General features: G+C 49.4%; 2 protein-coding genes across 2 annotated transcripts in view; one reads left to right on the top strand and one right to left on the bottom strand.

The window, feature by feature from the left end:
- The window catches only part of sass6 (SAS-6 centriolar assembly protein), a 9,859-nt gene extending 4,809 nt beyond the window's left edge, over nucleotides 1-5,050 (top strand). Inside the window, exons 6-16 of the mRNA XM_079220550.1 lie at nucleotides 1-75; nucleotides 852-971; nucleotides 1,385-1,576; nucleotides 1,721-1,915; nucleotides 2,530-2,619; nucleotides 2,792-2,971; nucleotides 3,095-3,176; nucleotides 3,478-3,587; nucleotides 4,276-4,310; nucleotides 4,473-4,564; nucleotides 4,670-5,050. The exon at nucleotides 1-75 is cut by the window's left edge and continues 3 nt beyond it. Of these exons, the coding sequence (XP_079076676.1) occupies nucleotides 1-75; nucleotides 852-971; nucleotides 1,385-1,576; nucleotides 1,721-1,915; nucleotides 2,530-2,619; nucleotides 2,792-2,971; nucleotides 3,095-3,176; nucleotides 3,478-3,587; nucleotides 4,276-4,310; nucleotides 4,473-4,564; nucleotides 4,670-4,722 (1,224 nt within the window). The 3' untranslated portion in view covers nucleotides 4,723-5,050. The remainder of the gene's footprint in view (nucleotides 76-851; nucleotides 972-1,384; nucleotides 1,577-1,720; nucleotides 1,916-2,529; nucleotides 2,620-2,791; nucleotides 2,972-3,094; nucleotides 3,177-3,477; nucleotides 3,588-4,275; nucleotides 4,311-4,472; nucleotides 4,565-4,669) is intronic.
- A 6,694-nt stretch (nucleotides 5,051-11,744) lies between these two features.
- On the bottom strand, nucleotides 11,745-20,245 carry LOC306738613 (leucine-rich repeat-containing protein 24-like; the record flags this gene model as incomplete). Its single annotated transcript, XM_079220490.1, has 7 exons — nucleotides 11,745-12,149; nucleotides 13,234-13,800; nucleotides 15,008-15,270; nucleotides 16,973-17,141; nucleotides 17,375-17,566; nucleotides 18,357-18,443; nucleotides 20,078-20,245. 7 exons carry the CDS (start codon nucleotides 20,243-20,245, stop codon nucleotides 11,745-11,747), a joined length of 1,851 nt encoding a protein of 616 aa, XP_079076616.1.
- Nucleotides 20,246-20,529: the final 284 nt, after the last annotated feature.

Genomic DNA, 20,529 nt, shown 5'->3' on the forward strand with positions numbered 1-20,529 from the left:
GAGAAGCAGGCCCTGGAGATGAAGCTCCAGAAGACGGACGAGGATCTGTCCCGGCAGCTGAGTTACGCCCAACAGGTCTGCTTTCCTGTGCTTCAGGAGGTCCACACCCTGCAGCGCATTAGTACAGTCAAACATATTTCAAGTCTTCTCTACTTCTGTCAGCAAACATTGCTCACCTTTTACACATTATGGACACTATTTAACATGTAATGTCAGCCTGCTGGTTTAGCTCTTCAACATGCACATGGCCATGTCTCCAGGAAACCTTGTCCAGTCTTTCTTTACAGGCCAGTCTGATTTGAGTCATGCCACTGCAAACATGTCAGAAGGAACCAACCCTGGAACCGTTTATCCACCAAAACGAGCCACAATTCAGCCTGTGACCAGAATGACAATAGGTGTCATGTGACCAGAATGACAATAGGTGTCATGTGACCAGAATGACAATAGGTGTCATGTGACCAGAATGACAATAGGTGTCATGTGACCAGAATGACAATGGGTGGCATGTGTATGAATGAACAACATACAACACATTGAATGCATATGACAGAAATGATTCATATGAGTCGTAACGGCAGTAGTAGCACTAATAATAGCAGAATAATTAAAGGGTTGGCTATTAATAATTACAGCAGCAGTAGATATAATAAAAGCAGTAATATCAATGTAACTGAGAGTAGTAGCCCCGTCCACGACTTCCTATGAGGCAGGACGGCCCCGTCACTAGCAGCCGAGTGGGACAATGTGAAGCACCTTCTTGTCTCTGTTTTGGTAGAAAAACGTGGTACAAGTATCGTCCATTTATGGGAGTGAAACACTTTCATTCATAAGATGTATTTCTCTCACAGACGCTGTCTGAGAAGACCAAAGAGTTGGACAAACTGCGTTCAGAGTGGACCGGTCAGACCAGCTCTCTGTCCAGCCGTCATTGTCAGGAGTTACAATCGGAGAGGGAGAAGTCTGTAGAGGTAAGGCTCGTCTGCACGCACCATGTGCATCGTCATTAGAGTTCCAGCAGCATCGTCATTAGAGTTCCAGCAGCATCGTCATTAGAGTTCAGCAGCATCGTCATTGACCGATTTTCAGTCAAAATATGCAATTTGGAGGTTAGCACTAGTTTTCTATCCGCCAACACTTGATAATTCAGTGTGGCTTAGCCAGCAAGGGCTCATAGAAATATTGTGATTAATAACAATAGTTCTATCAACATTCTATTGTAAGAGGTGTTGTGTGTCTTCAGTCCCAAAGTCTGCATCAGGGTGTGTAAGAGGTGTTGTGTGTCTTCAGTCCCAGAGTCTGCATCAGGGTGTGTAAGAGGTGTTGTGTGTCTTCAGTCCCAAAGTCTGCATCAGGGTGTGTAAGAGGTGTTGTGTGTCTTCAGTCCCAAAGCAGACTTCAGCAGCAGATGGAGCTGCTCCGCCAGGAGCTGGAGACTTCTCACAAGAGGAGCAGCCAGCAGCTCCACAGCCGGCTGACGGAGCTGGAGGCCTCCTGCAGAGAGCTGACCGAGAGGAAATACAAGAACGAGTCCGTCATCAGAGACCTGAAAACTAAGCTCGTGGGTGCAGAGGAGGTAAGTGTGAACCGTTTATCTTTGGCCTCCTAAACGAGCAGCAACACTTGGGGCTCTGTTCCGTGGTTAGTTATTAGTCCCCCTCTGTCGACGATGCAGATTATTTGAAGAGGTCCTTGACGAAGGGACTATTGTTGTGTGTAGGAGTGCCAGCGCTCCAAGCAGCAGATCCTGTCTCTCCGGAGGGAGAACGGCTGTCTGGACTCAGAGGTCCATGACAAGGAGCGCTCGGTGAGCCAGCTGCAGATGAGAGTGGCTGTTCTGGAGCAGGAGGGCAGAGAGAAGGAGCAGCTGGTGCACCGCTCCAAAGAGCTGCTGGAGGCCACGCAGCAGCAGAAGGTAAGGCAACGCGGGTTTTTACTCTGCATCACCTGAAGCGTTAAGTAACCCTGAGACGCAATAGCACACAGACACCGTTTGGTTCTGAGGGCCAAGTTTAGTCCCTCTAGTCCCTCTGTGTGAGTTAGGCTGGAGTCGCTGTGTGAGTTAGGCTGGAGTCACTGTGTGAGTTAGGCTGGAGTCACTTGAATGCCCATTTGATCATCAAATCTATATCGACTGATATTCTACTCATCCTTCAACCAATGGATTGGTCAACGCTACTCTAGATTAAATTAATTAATTAAAACGGACTTAGATGACAGACTCAAAGCAGGTGGGCAAAACAGTCCAGCTGCCCTCTCTCCGAGCTAGCTTAGTTTAGCTTAGCTTAGCTTCCGTCTCGGCTCCCGCCCAGTCCCCCCATAGCTCACATGTCGAAGTGTCCCTGAGCAAGACACCCAACCCTTAACTGCTCCCCAAATGCAGAGAAGAATTTCCCCAAGGGGGTTAATAAAGTGCATGTATCTTTCTTTCTTGATTTATAAAAAAAATAATATTTTGTCCAATAATTTATTTTCATTGCTATATATATTTAAAAAAACATTTTAACCTCTAGGTTTTTCGTTTTCTAGGAATCAATGGAAGAAAATGCTGAAAGTAAAGATCTTCAGATGAAAAAGCTGGAGTCGACGGTGAAGTCTCTGTCTGAGGAGCTGATAAAGGTTTGTTGTGTTGAACATGAAGACCGTCTCCCCGGGGCCAAGCGGCTCTGTGGCCGCCTCCATAGATTTGGTTTCCCATTCTAAAGCAAGGTTATTTATCTTAACCGCAGTGATATGAATGGGTGAATATCCGGTCCAGTGCCTGACTTCCTCCTCTTCCTTTTGCATGCAGGCCAACGGCATCATTAAGAAGCTGCAGGGAGAGGTTCGAGGCCTCGTGGGAAAGATCAAAGTGAAGAACACAGTGACGGTGTCCCAGGAGAAGCTCCTCCAGGACACGTCAGGGAGGCTGGAGGGCGCAGAAAAGGCTCTGCAGAGCAGTCAGCAGCAGCTCTCCTCCCGGGACGAGCAGGTGCGTCTCACCATGTCATCAGCTAACCTCCACATCGGTGCACCTCTAGTATCTCATCCTCATGATCTGGGTCGCATCGCCGTTCACGGACAGAAGCTTTAATGTGAACTGGTTTGTCTCCAGGTTTCAAAACTGAAGGACCAGTTGGAGACGACGGTGCAGAAGCTGAATGAAAGCAGAGAGGTGTTGAAAACGAATGAGAACGGTGAGGAAGCTTCAACTGAGAGGTCTGGGTTCCATCAGAATAATGTTTACGTTTTAAACTTTAGTTAAAGGACCCATCCGTTATTCCCTCTGTGGAAAGACACCAGGATGCACTCACCTGACTCCCAGCATTCAGGGACAATTATCAACACACACATTTAGGTTTGATTCCCAATTCATCAGTAGAGTGACGCAACACTGCAGGTCCTCACTGCTTCTGACATTAGAGCTCCCACTGATGACGCATCAAAGTCATCCTAATACTTCAAAGGTCATCTTCTGTGCTGTTGCTCTCTCACTAGTTATAAACTGGCTGAACAAGCAGCTCAATGAGAAGCAGCTCTCCAGGAAGCCACCGTCTCCTGAACCTCTGGACCGGCCGTCCTTTTTGTCCAGCGCAGCCGGACTGAAGGTACGCTGTCACCTTAATGCTGCACGCTTCACTTAGCAACACACTTAATGCTGCACGCTTCACTTAGCAACACACTTAATGCTGCACGCTTCACTTAGCAACACACTTAATGCTGCACGCTTCACTTAGCAACACACTTAATGCTGCACGCTTCACTTAGCAACACACTTAATGCTGCACGCTTCACTTAGCAACACACTTAATGCTGCACGCTTCACTTAGCAACACACTTAATGCTGCACGCTTCACTTAGCAACACACTTAATGCTGCACGCTTCACTTAGCAAGACACTTAATGCTGCGCGCTTCACTTAGCAACACACTTAATGCTGCGCGCTTCACTTAGCAACACACTTAATGCTGCGCGCTTCACTTAGCAACACACTTAATGCTGCGCGCTTCACTTAGCAACACACTTAATGCTGCGCGCTTCACTTAGCAACACACTTAATGCTGCGCGCTTCACTTAGCAACACACCTTAATGCTGCGCGCTTCACTTAGCAACACACCTTAATGCTGCGCGCTTCACTTAGCAACACACCTTAATGCTGCATGCTTCACTTAGCAACACACCTTAATGCTACGCTTCATTTAGCAACACACTTAATGCTGCACGCTTCACTTAGCAACACATCTTAATGCTATGCTTCATTTAGCAATACAATTAATGCTGCACCTTTCCCTCAGGCAGGGAGAAGTGATCAGCAAACCATCCGGCATACGTGAGTACATCCTTCCTTTCTGTACACTCTGCATACACTGCAATACGTTCAGTCTTTACATTTCCTTATTCAAGCCTTACATGAGAATTGGCTTCAAAGTCGGCTCCGTGTTTCATCCTCCTGTGGGGCGTTTGGTTGAAGTTCTGTTCTTGTCGTCCTCAGGGGAGACTCTGCAGGTCTAGATTCTAAGTACTTTGAGAGGAGAGACGACAGCATCCCAGTCTACGGTCTGTCCTCTAATGTGTTGCACAAAGGTAACCGCTGACATGGCATCGTGTCTTCCATTAGCGCTGCAACCCCCCAATGCTAATTTGGAAGTAATTCGATTGATGCGTCCATTTCCTTATTTTTCTTTGTAGACTTCCCTCCACGAACAAAACCCTCTGTAGCATCTGCTTACTTCTCTGCATGAAGAGGAAGCAGCGGCCTCATGACATCACGCAGAAGTTCAGGTGGAAGCGACACCATCACAGGCTCTGTACCTGAAGGCCTCTGTAACTGAAGGCCTCTGTACCTGAAGGCCTCTCCCTGACTTGCTGTGTTGGACTCACAGCTTAAGGAGCTTCTGATGTGTGGACACAGTAAATGCTGCGACGCCTTTCTGAACGCTGGATTCCAGTGATCATGGAGAATGTAGTCTTTAAATTCAAGTACACTCTTTTTCCTAAAACAGTATATGAAGGCTGCCATCTTTTTTGTGTTAATATTGTGTTTTGTTTGCTGTTGTATTTAATAAAAAGTGTTTCCATCCTTATTGCTGCTCACGTGAATTCTAGGGTATCAAGTGTTTTAAAGTCTACATTTTTAATTAATTTCATCTCACTTCAAATATTTAATGATGAAAGTGGTCACCTGAGCATCAAACGTCAATTCAGAGTCACCAGGTTGCTTCATGCCCAACATTATTAGATAAAGCGCCCAGACTTGAGGAGCGATCAGCGGGGGAAATTATAACTACTTCACATTCGGAGTCATTTAGTTCCAGGAAATGTTTGGACATCCAATTTCTAATGTCGGCACAGTGCTGAAACCAGACCTGATCGGATGCACACCTTGATGTCATCTGCGTAGCAATGAAGCTCCGTATTATGTTCACGTATGATGTGTCCTAGTGGTAACATGTATACGGTAAACAGGAGGGGACCTAAGATGGACCCTGAAGGGAAGAGAAGCAGAAGAAGAGGCATCTCCATGCATTACAGAAAAGGACCTGTTCGACAGATAAGACCTCAACCAGTCCAGCGTCACTGGACACTAGATAGTTCATAGTACCATATTACCCCACTAGAGAGCTTATAGTACCATATTACCCCACTAGCGAGCTTATAGTACCATATTACCCCACTAGAGAGCTTATAGTACCATATTACCCCACTAGAGAGCTTATAGTACCATATTACCCCACTAGAGAACTCATAGTACCATATTACCCCACTAGAGAGCTTATAGTACCATATTACCCCACTAGAGAACTCATAGTACCATATTACCCCACTAGAAAGCTTATAGTACCATATTACCCCACTAGAGAGCTTATAGTACCATATTACCCCACTAGAGAACTTATAGTACCATATTACCCCACTAGAGAGCTTATAGTACCATATTACCCCACTAGAAAGCTTTTGAGTGGCTCAGTGATCCTGGGAGCTATGTTGTCCAGGGCATCAGCCCCTGGTAGGGTCTCCTAAGGCAAACAGGTCTCGGGGGAGAGCCCAGACTAAGAGCGGTTCAAAAAACCCTGATGATTTACGGCCCACGATTTTGAAGTTACCTCGCCCGGACAAGGGAAACCGGTGCACCCTCCCGGAGCCAGGGAGGGGAGCTTGACGGCGAGCGTCTGGTGGCCGGGCTTTCACCCATGGGGCCCGGTCGGGCTCAGCCCGAAAAAAGATCATGGACCAGCAACCCTGTGGACTCACCACCCGCAGGGGGAAGCATCGGGGTCGGGTGCTATGCAGACCGGGCGGCAGGCCAAGCAGGAGACCTGGGCGAGCCGATCGCCTTCAGCGTAGACTAGCTCTAGGGACGTGGAACGTCACCTCGCTAGCGGGGAAAGAGCCAGAGCTGGTGCAGGAGGTGGAGCGGTACCAGCTAGATTTAGTTGGGCTCACCTCCACGCACAGCATGGGCTCTGGAACCAAGCTCCTGGAGAAGGGCTGGACTTTGTCCTTTTCTGTAGTTGCCCAGAGTGATCTGCGGCCGTATGTCTTGGACACTCGGGTGAAGAGAGGAGCAGAGCTGTCAACTGATCACCACCTGGTGAGTTGGATCAGATAGCGGAGGAGTCGGCTAGAAAGACCTGGCAAGCCCAAACGTGTAGTGAGGGTGAACTGGGAACGTCTGGCGGAGGATCCTGTCCGGGAGGTCTTCAGCTCCCACCTCCGGAAGAGCTGCTCACACATCCCGAGAGAGGCTGGGGACATGGAACCTGAGTGGACCATGTTCAAAGCCTCTATTGTGGACGCAGCCACTAGGAGCTGTGGCCAGAAGGTCATCGGTGCCTGTCGTGGCAGCAACCCGAGAACTCGGTGGTGGACACCGGGGGTGAGGGAAGCCGTCAACTGAAGGAGGAGGCCTTTCGGGCCTGGCTAGCCCAGGGGTCTCCTGAAGCAGCTGACAGGTACCGGCAGGCCAGAAGCAGCTGCGGTGGTCGTGATAAAACTCGGGCATGGGAGGAGTTCGGGGAGGCCATGGAGAAGGACTTTCGGTTGGCCTCAAGGAGGTTCTGGCAAACCATCCGGCGGCTCAGGAAGGGAAAGCAGGGCCTACCCCAGGCTGTTCTCAGCAGGGGGGGGGAACTGCTGACCCGGACTGGGGACATCGTCGGGCGATGGAAAGAGCACTTTGAGGAACTCCTAAACCCGGCCAACATGTCCCCTGGAGAGGGGGCAGTGCCTGAAGTCTTTGGGGTGGATGCACCCATATTCCTGGAAGAGGTCACTAAGGTAGTCAAAAAGCTCCTTGGTGGTAAGGCGCCGGGGGGATGAGATCCGCCCTGAGATGCTGAAAGTGCTGGACATTGTTGGGCTGTCTTGGCTGACACGCCTTTGCAGAAGGCTTTCGACCGGGTCCCTCTGGGGTATTTGTGGGGGGTGCTGCGGGAGTATGGGGTGCCGGACCCGTTGGCACGGGCCATCCGGTCTCTGTACGCCTGCAGTAGGAGCTGTGTTCGTATCCTCGGTAATAAGTCAGACACGTTCCCCACGTTCCACGGTGGGTGTTGGCCTCCACCAGGGCTGCCCTTTATCACCGGTCCTGTTCGTGACCTTCATGGACAGGATATCTAGGCGCAGCCAGGGGGCGGAGAGGATCCGGTTCGGGAGTCTCGGGATCGCCTCTCTGATGTTCGCGGATGATGTGGTCCTGGTTGCCTCCTCGGATTGTGACCTCCAGCATTCACTGGGGCGTTTTGCAGCCGAGTGTGAAGCGGCAGGGATGAGAGTTAGCACCTCCAAATCTGAGGCTATGGTGCTCTGCCGGAAACCGGTGGATTGCTCCCTCCAGGTGGGGACAAACTGCCTACCCCAAGCGAAGGAGTTCAAGTATCTCGGGGTCTTGTTCACGAGTGAGGGTAAGGTGGAGCGGGAGATCGACAGACGGATCGGTGCGGCTGCAGCAGTAAAACAGGCGCTGTTCCGGTCCGTCCTGGTGAAGAGGAGCTGAGCCGGAAGGCGAAGCTCTCCATTTACTGGTCGGTCTATGTTCCAACCCTCACCTATGGTCACGAACTTTGGGTCGTGACCGAAAGAACGAGATCTCGGATACAAGCTGCCGAAATGAGCTTCCTCCGCAGGGTGGCCGGGCTCACCCTTAGAGATAGGGTAAGGAGCTCGGACATCAGGAGGGAGCTTGGAGTCGAGCCGCTGCTCCTTCGTGTCGAAAGGAGTCAGCTGAGGCGGAAAATGTTGCAGGTGAGAGACAAGCCTTGGTCGGCCTGCTGAACCTGCTGCCACCGCGACCTGACCCCAGATAAGCGGTTGAAAATGGATGGATGGATGGATAGAGAGCTCATAGTACCATATTACCCCACTAGAGAGCTCATAGTACCATATTACCCCACTAGAGAGCTCATAGTACCATATCACCCCACTAGAGAGTTTTCCACTCCAGACACTATAAGAACTTTTAGGTGTAGAATAACACACCTGCTTCTCTGGAATGCTGCAGAAGGAAGAAGCACCCACAGAAACACAATCAAGACCAGATCTCCAGGAAGATAAGGAGGGAGCTGGGCCAAGTAGGGCCAAACCTCCACTACACCTCTCCTGCCATGAAGTGTTTGACTCGGGTATAAAAGGACAGAAGCAGAGATAAGAGCTTTGAGCAGCAACTTGGAAACATAAAATGACTGATTTCAACTCTGCTCCTTCTTGCAAGAATACATTACCTGATTAAAATGTCACACTCGGTGTCGAGTAGAGTTTTTCTAACAGTAATCAATCCTACAAAATCCTGACAGGGACAAAAGCATCTTTATTGTACATTAAGTGTAGTTGATGGAAGGGCAACATTACTAATGATATATATATAAAAGATCATCACAGTGTTCAACAGTTCAGATGGACCTTATTATTTTAACTTTCTTCTATTCTTTAAGTTGTATTGAAATAGATTTTCAGTCTGTATTGAAGTTTATTTCTCAGTAATAGTTCTCAAACACTAGAATACTGATTATGTAGAAACATTTGAATAATTCCTATTTTACGATAGCCCTGAAAGCTCAACACACTGCAAGTATGAAGACATCTTCAGCAAATGCAACACCAAGAATTAAAAAAAACATTAAATAGAGAAAATGTGCTTTAGACCGAAAACAACCAAATACAGAAACACAACCACAAACAAACGTGCTGCAAGTAGCCGGTGATGCGTCAGAAATTATTGCAGATATGTGCCTTTTGCTTATTATTTGCCAAGAAATCAAATAATCTGATGAAATACACGTAATACACTAGAAATTGTGAAAATATTAGCTGGCGAGAATTACTTTCAGAACTGTCCATGAAACATTCAAGGCCAAAATAAATTATGTTTTAGTTGGGTTAGGTCATGATGTTGTGAATAACAATTACAATTGTATATCTTTCCATAATTCAATTACATTTTATTTGTATAGCTCACAAATTTGCCTTTTCGTTGTATGTACAACATCCTCTTCCCTTGGACAACATCTTCAACGGGGAACCTCTTCAGGAGGAGGAGCCTCTTCAGGATGACCTCTTCAGGGGGAGGAGCCTATATCAGGGGGAGGAGCCTCTATCAGGATGACCTCTTCAGGAGGAGGAGCCTCTATCAGGATGACATCTTTAGGAGGAGGAGCCTCTATCAGGATGACACCTTCAGGGGGAGGAGCCTCTATCAGGATGACATCTTTAGGAGGAGGAGCCTCTATCAGGATGACACCTTCAGGGGGAGGAGCCTCTATCAGGATGACCTCTTCAGGGGGAGGAGCCTCTATCAGGATGACATCTTTAGGAGGAGGAGCCTCTATCAGGATGACACCTTCAGGGGAGAAGCCTCTATCAGGATGACCTCTTCAGGGGGAGAAGCCTCTATCAGGATGACCTCTTCAGGGGGAGGAGCCTCTATCAGGATGACACCTTCAGGGGGAGGAGCCTCTATCAGGATGACACCTTCAGGAGGAGGAGCCTCTATCAGGATGACACCTTCAGGAGGAGGAGCCTCTATCAGGATGACCTTCAGGGGGAGGAGCCTCTATCAGGATGACCCCTTCAGGGGGAGGAGCCTCTATCAGGATGACACCTTCAGGAGGAGGAGCCTCTATCAGGATGACACCTTCAGGAGGAGGAGCCTCTATCAGGATGACACCTTCAGGGGGAGGAGCCTCTATCAGGATGACACCTTCAGGGGGAGGAGCCTCTATCAGGATGACCTCTTCAGGAGGAGGAGCCTCTATCAGGATGACCCCTTCAGGAGGAGGAGCCTCTATCAGGATGACCCCTTCAGGGGGAGGAGCCTCTATCAGGATGACCCCTTCAGGGGGAGGAGCCTCTATCAGGATGACACCTTCAGGGGGAGGAGCCTCTATCAGGATGACACCTTCAGGAGGAGGAGCCTCTATCAGGATGACACCTTCAGGGGGAGGAGCCTCTATCAGGATGACACCTTCAGGGGGAGGAGCCTCTATCAGGATGACCTCTTCAGGAGGAGGAGCCTCTATCAGGATGACACCTTCAGGGGGAGGAGCCTCTATCAGGATGACACCTTCAGGGGGAGGAGCCTCTATCAGGATGACCTCTTCAGGGGGAGGAGCCTCTATCAGGATGACCCCTTCAGGAGGAGGAGCCTCTATCAGGATGACCCCTTCAGGGGGAGGAGCCTCTATCAGGATGACCCCTTCAGGGGGAGGAGCCTCTATCAGGATGACACCTTCAGGGGGAGGAGCCTCTATCAGGATGACACCTTCAGGGGGAGGAGCCTCTATCAGGATGACCTCTTCAGGAGGAGGAGCCTCTATCAGGATGACCCAATGAACAACAATACTAATGATGAACGGCAGCAGTTATCATGTTTGTGTTGTGTATTTGCAGTGTTTCAGCATTTGGTTGTGTTTTATCTATGTAGCTATGTGTGGTGACATTGATTAGAATGTTTTCTTAATTTGCAGTGGTTTGACCCTCAGGGCCACCATACTATATAATCATCCCATCAACTTAAATAGGCCTTAATATTTGAATTATATTTGTTTCTTTATATTTGCATTCTGCTTCAGTTGAGTGATTATATCCGTAAGTGTTTCCCCTGCTGAATACTTCTAGTTTAAGATTGGAGATTAAGACTAAATATAAGAGAAGAGGAATCGTCCCTTAAGATCTGGTGAATTTACATGTTTCCAAACTTTTGGAGAAGTAGTTATAAAATCTAGCTGTTGTTGAGATGAGTCCATTAAGAATATGCTTCCCTGTGGACGGACCACTGGATGCCTTCAGATGCTCAACAACTACAAAGTGTGAGAATAAATTAAAACACAGACATTAACAACAGTTATAAAATACACTACTGTTCCTACATGCTCATGAAATGGAAGATTCCTTCATTTCATTTGCAAACAGAGTTCTTGAAAGGAAAGATATCAAGTCAAGACCGTATGGATTGATTCATGTACAGTTCGGTGGAGAGCAGCTCCGTATGCACCGGAGTCCACTTCAATTGGTCTTTGAGTGTCAGGAATTTAAATGGAAACTGACTTGTTGTTTTGCGTGCAAGTTCACACAGTATGTCCTTCGGTGATATAGATTTGATGAATGCAATTGTGAGCTAGGTATGTAAACCTTCTCCAATCGCTGTGGATTAGACTTAGAAAGTAAAGCCTTCCACAGGGATGTGTACTTATGTCCTTTACGGGTAGATTCCTGCAGTGACCCTGACTCTGTTTTACACACAGACCTGTATGGAGTGGAGACTCCCCCATCAGCAGTGGATCTCATAGGCTATCTGGGAGTCCATGAACAGGCCCGCGTGGTTCAGAAACATCCCTTCTACCTCTGAAGGGATCACAGGCTCGGCTTCCCCTCCCTCCCCCGCCATCCTCCTCATGGTCCGTATGTCGCCCTCCTGCTGCAGCTTCTTGTTGGGGGCCAGTGTGGGACTGGTGGTCTGGCAGGGCCCCGAGGAGAGGGTGTGGCTGGAGGTGTCGGATGGAACGGGGCCACCCAGGCTAGTGGTGGAAACGGCTGTGGGCGGAGCCGGAGGCAGCACCGGCTTGGCCCTGTTGAGGACGTACATCTCGTGGCCGCGCTCGTCACGGTACTCCTCCAGCTGGGCGAAGGTGGTGGGGCCGTCCGAGTAGTCGTTCACGTACAGGATGCTCTCCTCCTGCAGGGTGACAGGACCGCAATAATGTCTTATTGGCACACATGTGCAGTCTACAATAATACAGCATGAGAAGATGCAGATGCTCAGGGACTGTTTACTCTGCTGATCTCCAGTTACAGCCCTCCTCAGGGTCTGGGAGCGGCTTCTAGAAGGGATCAAGCCCATAGTGGGTCAATCCCCTTCTATAGGCCTGGGGAGAACCCAACGTTGGACCAATCAGTCAAAATAGAAAAATGTAAATCTCTTTAAAAAAAAATATATATCAATAAATACCAAATTGAACAATAACCCAGTTGTCCTGCTGGACTGACCCTGCTGAGCCATTCTGGAGTGTAAGGAGCATCAGGGCCGGGCGCTGACCACGGTTGATAAGACCCTATCGAAATGAATGGATAATTTTCCTCCAAATGAATTGCATTTTGGCGAAAGTTGCTCAGATGTGGTGAACAATTACATGTTGTAGTCATTTAACAATGACTACATGTGTTTAGTCATTGTTAAAATAGTAATTTTAACAATTTCCAGGAAGTGTACTTTGACAAACTAATCTTACCAGATTGACCTGAAATACACATATATATATATATATATATATGCTATAGCTATATGCTATATGCTGTAGCATATAGCTATATATAACTGTGAATAGCTCATTAAATCTTGAATCTCTCTCTGCACCAATGTTGACTCATTGCCCCGCCCCTTTTCATGCCTCATACTGTGCTTGCCACACTCTTTTGGGAGGCCTCCTTCACTCAGAAGAGAGCTCATGTTTCATTGGTGTGAACTCACACTATCAATGTGTGTCCTGGCTGCCATTAGATGTTGCTTTAGTGCCCACATTATTTCTTCTTTGAAATCTACAAGGCTTATTATTCTTCTTAACAGCAGTTTCTCGTCAGATAATAATGATTACATCATTACAATGGGAAAGTTTTGAGTTGTAACTTAAGAAGGCTATGCAATGCCAAACCTGCTTTCATCTGTTGTGTGTGTTGTTCTAATCACAAGAAGTTATCTCAGTTTTCAGGTTGGACAATAAAACATGTTTGTTGCCAATTAAAAAATGTAGTACTTCACACACCTTCTCAGCTCCATCAGCGTCCTTCTCTCTCTGGCCATGTCGGCTGTAGATCATGGCGACCAGCAGCAGAGCGGTCAGAGCCAGCAGCGAGATGCCGACGGCGATGGCGGTTTGCGTGGCGGCTCCCAGCGCGCTGAAGGCCATGCTGCCGAGCGCGTACAGCGGCTCCCGGCTCACGTCGGAGCCCACGGCGGCACCGTGGCTTCTCAGCCGGGGCCAGGAGGGGAAGTATGGCGAGGACACCTGGGACCACGAGGCCCAGATGGAGGAAGAAGAGGAAGTGGATGAGTTGATGGCGAGCTGAAACGTCACCCTGGCCACACCCCCTGCGTTCCAGGCTTCACACTCGTAGAAGCCTGCATGAGCTACAGTCACATTGCTCAGAAACAGCATGCCACTGCCGGTGTCGGGGTCAAAGCGCTCGCCGTCAGTCTTCTGCAGACTGACTCGGCCTTCCTCTGGGGGTTCTCCTCCTCCGCCCATCACACCTCCTCCTGGACCCAGCTCCTGAACCAGGCCTCTGGGAGAAAGCACCACTTTGCCCTGGGACGCCTTCCTCCAGGTCACCTGCAAAATCAGTCATTGTTTCCTGAACAGTTGTTTTATGTCACATGAAATAAATCAGCGATCAACCTGAACTGAGCAGGGGGATCATGTGAGCCTCAACAATTCACGGATTTCAAATGAGAAAGATATTTTTCTTACGATAGGTTTTTGTTTTGTTATTCCTTTAAAAAGAGTGAGAAACGTGTCAGGATATTCAACAGAGACCTCTCTCTAGGAAAGATGGAGAAAAGCCAATGCTCAAATCTTCATGAAAGCTATCAAGGATTCTAATGACGATGATGATGGACCGTCACATAGACGGAGGACAGCTGACACCAAACTTCACCTCACAACTTTAGCCAAGCAGGCTATGGATGACTTTCTAAATCTAAGGGCCATGACATGATCGGGTACTTTAAATGACTGAGATGATGAAACTAAAAGTAATACACTTCTTCCAGAAAGTGCTCTCTGAAGAGTCTGAGGTCACAACACAAGACACAGCATCAGACACCGAGACACAACCAATTGTGAATAAATGGCCAGCCGGACATTTACATGAGGAAACGTCTGGCTAATATTGGGCTAAATATAGTTAGTCCAATAATTTTTTTTAAAGAACATGATCATTTGATCAGTCCTATTTCGGGACTCTGTGATTCCACCCAGGACAACAACATTATTAAATATACAGACGGCATTGCGAGTCTTCTTAAAGGGAACGGGTGAACTAAAACCAAGACCAACAGAACAGAGGAAAGCCCCCCATGCAACCCCTCATCATCACAGGGGGGGACGTTTCAGGGTCTTCCCATGACTAAAAGTCACTGGAGCAACAGTGAAGAACGCATCAATGGCTTTCCTTCAAAGGAGCATCCTCACTGGTGGGAGCATCACGTGGTTTGGACACGCAAACCAGGCTGAGAGGTAAAGTCTTCACAAGTCCTTCAGACTGCAGTCATCAGGTCCGACCTTCCTTTCATGAACACACTGTACGTCCAACCAGCTCACTGTCTCTTTTAATGCTGCTCTTCTAAATCTGAGCAAGATGCATGTCCTGTCCTGTACCTGTGCAAATACTTACTAGTATTTATCTGAATCAGATCTTTTGTTCTTTTGCAAATCAAACTCAAATGAGCAAACCGCTGCTGGACTACTCTGGATGATGACGCAGAATAGTGTCGTGGAAACTTCTGGAAGTTATACTTATTTGCTTAACGTATCCTACCTGTGGCCGCGGGTAACCAGAGGCATGGCAGGACACCCTGAGGCTCTCTCCCAGGTGCACCGCTAGTCTCCTGGGCTCCAGCTGCACCAGTGGAGGGATACACACCAAGCTATTGAGGGGGACCTCCACCAGACTGAGGTGGGACAGGCGTGGCGGCTCAGTGCAGACCAGACGACGTTCTGCAGAGCTGAGCAGCCTCTGGCCCGCTTCATCGATCCAGCTCCTCAGCCAGTGCAGAGCACAGTCACAGCGCCATGGGTTGTCTAGGAGCAGAGCACCGGAGGTTAGCATGGGCTGTCTAGCAGAGCACAGGAGGTTAGCATGGGCTGTCTAGCGGAGCAGAGCACCGGAGGTTAGCATGGGCTGTCTAGGAGCAGAGCACCGGAGGTTAGCATGGGCTGTCTAGCGGAGCAGAGCACCGGAGGTTAGCATGGGCTGTCTAGGAGCAGAGCACCGGAGGTTAGCATGGGCTGTCTAGGAGCAGAGCACCGGAGGTTAGCATGGGCTGTCTAGCGGAGCAGAGCACCGGAGGTTAGCATGGGTTGTCTAGCAGAGCACAGGAGGTTAGCATGGGTTGTCTAGCAGAGCACCGGAGGTTAGCATGGGTTGTCTAGCAGAGCACCGGAGGTTAGCATGGGTTGTCTAGCGCAGCAGAGCACAGGAGGTTAGCATGGGCTGTCTAGCAGAGCACAGGAGGTTAGCATGGGCTGTCTAGCAGAGCACAGGAGGTTAGCATGGGCTGTCTAGCGGAGCACAGGAGGTTAGCATGGGTTGTCAAGCAGAGCACAGGAGGTTAGCATGGGTTGTCTAGCGGAGCACAGAAGGTTAGCATGGGTTGTCTAGCAGAGCACAGGAGGTTAGCATGGGTTGTCTAGGAGCTGAGGAGGTTAGCATGGGTTGTCAAGCGGAGCACAGGAGGTTAGCATGGGTTGTCTAGCGGAGCACAGCAGGTTAGCATGGGTTGTCTAGCAGAGCACAGCAGGTTAGCATGGGCTGTCTAGCGGAGCACATGAGGTTAGCATGGGTTGTCTAGCGGAGCACAGGAGGTTAGCATGGGTTGTCTAGCGGAGCACAGGAGGTTAGCATGGGTTGTCTAGCGGAGCACAGGAGGTTAGCATGGGTTGTCTAGCGGCGCACAGGAGGTTAGCATGGGTTGTCTAGCGGAGCAGAGCACAGGAGGTTAGCATGGGCTGTCTAGCGGAGCACATGAGGTTAGCATGGGTTGTCTAGCGGAGCACAGGAGGTTAGCAATGGTTGTCTAGCGGAGCACAGGAGGTTAGCATGGGTTGTCTAGCAGCGCACAGGAGGTTAGCATGGGTTGTCTAGCCGAGCACAGGAGGTTAACATGGGTTGTCTAGCCGAGCACAGGAGGTTAGCATGGGTTGTCTAGCGGAGCACAGGAGGTTAGCATGGGTTGTCTAGCAGAGCACAGGAGGTTAGCATGGGTTGACTAGCGGCGCACAGGAGGTTAGCATGGGTTGTCTAGCAGAGCACAGGAGGTTAGCATGGGTTGTCTAGCGGCGCACAGGAGGTTAGCATGGGTTGTCTAGCAGAGCACAGGAGGTTAGCATGGGTTGTCTAGCGGCGCACAGGAGGTTAGCATGGGTTGTTTAGCGGCGCACAGGAGGTTAGCATGGGTTGTCTAGTGGCGCACAGGAGGGTAGCTGTGTTCTCTGTCCTCAGGAGGCGAAGACATAAGCAATGTGTATGTATTGACAGGAGGAAACTGCATTATGACATCACTAGATTAAAGGTTTGGAAGTAACCATACAAAGAGAGAGAAATGTATTGACTGCATAAGGAATAACTTCAGGAAGAATGTGAATAAACTGATTCAATGGCATTATTGTTGTGTTTTAATTAGATGATCAGTATTCAGTCAAAAGGGTTCCGTCTATTTGGAGAAAATGGTTCTCATAACTCAATATATCTGGTAATGGACATCCTCATGTCAGTAATCCTCACCTGTGATGCGCAGCACCTGTAGACTGACCAGGGGCCTCAGGGACGCGGGGCCAATGGTGTGCAGGTGGTTCCTGCTCAGGTCCAGCAGAGCCAGAGAGGTCAGACCCACCAGAGCTTGGTCTGCTAACATCTCGATGTTGTTGTGCTGCAAATGGAGCTCCTGCAGCCGCTGCAGAGACACGGAACACGTGATCCTTCTTCTTACTCATTGTACTCTTCATCATATTCTTCATTCATTTTGTTAATTTGATCGTCTATTCATTATTTTCTGTTTAGTTAATCTATGTAGTTAATAAGTATTTCATTCATAAAGAACGTGATAATTTGGTGCGGTGGTTATAATAATGATTTACAATTCTAAATGTTTATTAATCTGCCACAAGCAGCACTACAAGGCCTCACCTGTAACCCACGGAAGGTGTAGTCCAGCAGGCGTGTGATGTCATTTCCTGCCAGGTAAAGAATGCGGAGATGCTCAAGACCCTGGAACATGTCCGCTGTCACCAGGTGGACCCGGTTCCCGTTCAGAGCCAGCTCCAGCAACTGGTCCTGGTTCTGGAAAGAGCCGGGCTCCACTGCTGAGATGGTGTTGTTCTGGAGGAAGAGGAGCATCAAAGGAAGAGGAGCGTCAGAGGAAGAGGAGCGTCAGAGGAAGAGGAGCATGAGAGGAAGAGGAGCGTCAGAGGAAGAGGAGCGTCAGAGGAAGAGGAGCATCAAAGGAAGAGCAGCATGAGAGGAAGAGGAGCGTCAGAGGAAGAGGAGCGTCAGAGGAAGAGGAGCGTCAAAGGAAGATGAGCATCAGAGGAAGAGGAGCGTCAGAGGAAGAGGAGCGTCAGAGGAAGAGGAGCGTCAGAGGAAGAGGAGCATCAAAGGAAGAGGAGCATCAAAGGAAGATGAGCATCAGAGGAAGAGGAGCGTCAAAGGAAGATGAGCATCAGAGGAAGAGGAGCGTCAGAGGAAGAGGAGCGTCAGAGGAAGAGGAGCGTCAGAGGAAGAGGAGCATCAAAGGAAGAGGAGCATCAAAGGAAGATGAGCATCAGAGGAAGAGGAGCGTCAGAGGAAGAGGAGCGTCAGAGGAAGAGGAGCATGAGAGGAAGAGGAGCGTCAGAGGAAGAGGAGCATGAGAGGAACAGGAGCGTCAGAGGAAGAGGAGCATGAGAGGAAGAGGAGCGTCAGAGGAAGATGAGCATCAGAGGAAGAGGAGCGTCAGAGGAAGAGGAGCGTCAGAGGAAGAGGAGCATCAAAGGAAGAGGAGCATCAAAGGAAGATGAGCATCAGAGGAAGAGGAGCGTCAGAGGAAGAGGAGCGTCAGAGGAAGAGGAGCGTCAAAGGAAGAGGAGCGTCAGAGGAAGAGGAGCGTCAAAGGAAGAGGAGCGTGTGCTACCTGCAGGTACAAGTAGTTCAGGTGACGCAGTAGGATGAGGTCCTGTCGGCGGATCTGACCGATCACATTGTCCTGGAGGAAGACGGTCTGGAGAAGACAAGAAGAAGACCTGTGTGGGAAGAGTCTACCTGCGTGGGAGGAGTCTACCTGTGTGGGAGGAGTCTAACTGTGTGGTGGAAGGAGTCTACCTGTGTGGAGGAGTCTAACTGTGTGGAAGGAATCTACCTGTGTGGGAGGAGTCTAACTGTGTGGTGGAAGGAGTCTACCTGTGTGGGAGGAGTCTACCTGTGTGGGAGGAGTCTAACTGTGTGGTGGAAGGAGTCTACCTGTGTGGAGGAGTCTAACTGTGTGGAAGGAATCTACCTGTGTGGGAGGAGTCTAACTGTGTGGTGGAAGGAGTCTGCCTGTGTGGAGGAGTCTGCCTGTGTGGAAGGAGTCTACCTGTGTGGAAGGAGTCTACCTGTGTGGAAGGAGTCTAACTGTGTGGTGGGAGAAGTCTACCTGTGTGGGAGGAGTCTACCTGTGTGGAAGGAGTCTACCTCTGTGGGAGGAGTCTACCTGTGTGGAGCAGTCTAACTGTGTGGAAGGAATCTACCTGTGTGGGAGGAGTCTAACTGTGTGGTGGAAGGAGTCTACCTGTGTGGAGGAGTCTACCTGTGTGGAAGGAGTCTAACTGTGTGGAAGGAATCTACCTGTGTGGGAGGAGTCTAACTGTGTGGTGGGAGAAGTCTACCTGTGTGGGAGGAGTCTACCTGTGTGGAAGGAGTCTACCTGTGTGGGAGGAGTCTACCTGTGTGGGAGGAGTCTAACTGTGTGGAAGGAGTCTACCTGTGTGGGAGGAGTCTACCTGTGTGGGAGGAGTCTACCTGTGTGGAAGGCGTCTAACTGTGTGGGAGGAGTCTACCTGTGTGGGAGGAGTCTACCTGTGTGGTGGAAGGAGTCTACCTGTGTGGGAGGAGTCTACCTGTGTGGGAGGAGTCTACCTGTGTGGAAGGAGTCTACCTGTGTGGGAGGAGTCTACCTGTGTGGGAGGAGTCTAACTGTGTGGAAGGAGTCTACCTGTGTGGGAGGAGTCTACCTGTGTGGAAGGAGTCTAACTGTGTGGTGGAAGGAGTCTACCTGTGTGGAGGAGTCTACCTGTGTGGGAGGAGTCTACATGTGTGGGAGGAGTCTACCTGTGTGGAAGGAGTCTAACTGTGTGGTGGGAGAAGTCTACCTGTGTGGGAGGAGTCTACCTGTGTGGAAGGAGTCTACCTGTGTGGGAGGAGTCTACCTGTGTGGGAGGAGTCTAACTGTGTGGAAGGAGTCTACCTGTGTGGGAGGAGTCTACCTGTGTGGGAGGAGTCTAACTGTGTGGTGGAAGGAGTCTACCTGTGTGGGAGGAGTCTACCTGTGTGGAAGGAGTCTAACTGTGTGGGAGGAGTCTACCTGTGTGGTGGAAGGAGTCTACCTGTGTGGGAGGAGTCTACCTGTGTGGGAGGAGTCTACCTGTGTGGAAGGAGTCTACCTGTGTGGGAGGAGTCTACCTGTGTGGGAGGAGTCTACCTGTGTGGAAGGAGTCTACCTGTGTGGGAGGAGTCTACCTGTGTGGAAGGAGTCTAACTGTGTGGTGGAAGGAGTCTACCTGTGTGGAGGAGTCTACCTGTGTGGGAGGAGTCTACATGTGTGGGAGGAGTCTACCTGTGTGGAAGCAGGAGTCTACCTGTGTGGGAGGAGCCTACCTGAGTGGAAGCAGGGATGTACTTGGGCACGTCCCTCAGGTGGGTGGAGCCACACTCCACGGTGAGGCTGTAGCAGCGGCAGCTCTCAGGACAGGAAGGAGACGCTCCACCTGGAGGCTGCAGGGAGAGGAGCAGCAGCGAGAGAGGAAGAGCCCAAAGTCCAGCCATCACACTGGGGGTAGGAGAGGACAGCAACATTAATATTACAGCAACATTTACATTATTATCACAGCAACATTAACATTAACAATACAGCAACATCAACATTATTATTACAGCAACATTAACATTAATATCACAGCAACATTAATATTACAGCAACATTAACATTGTTATCACAGCAACATTAACATTAACAATACAGCAACATTAACATTATTATTACAGCAACATTAACATTATTATCACAGCAACATTAACATTATTATGACAGCAACATTAACAATACAGCA

The sequence above is a fragment of the Taurulus bubalis genome (assembly GCF_910589615.1).
Source record: "Taurulus bubalis genome assembly, chromosome: 7".
NCBI classification, from domain to species: Eukaryota; Metazoa; Chordata; class Actinopteri; order Perciformes; family Cottidae; genus Taurulus; species Taurulus bubalis.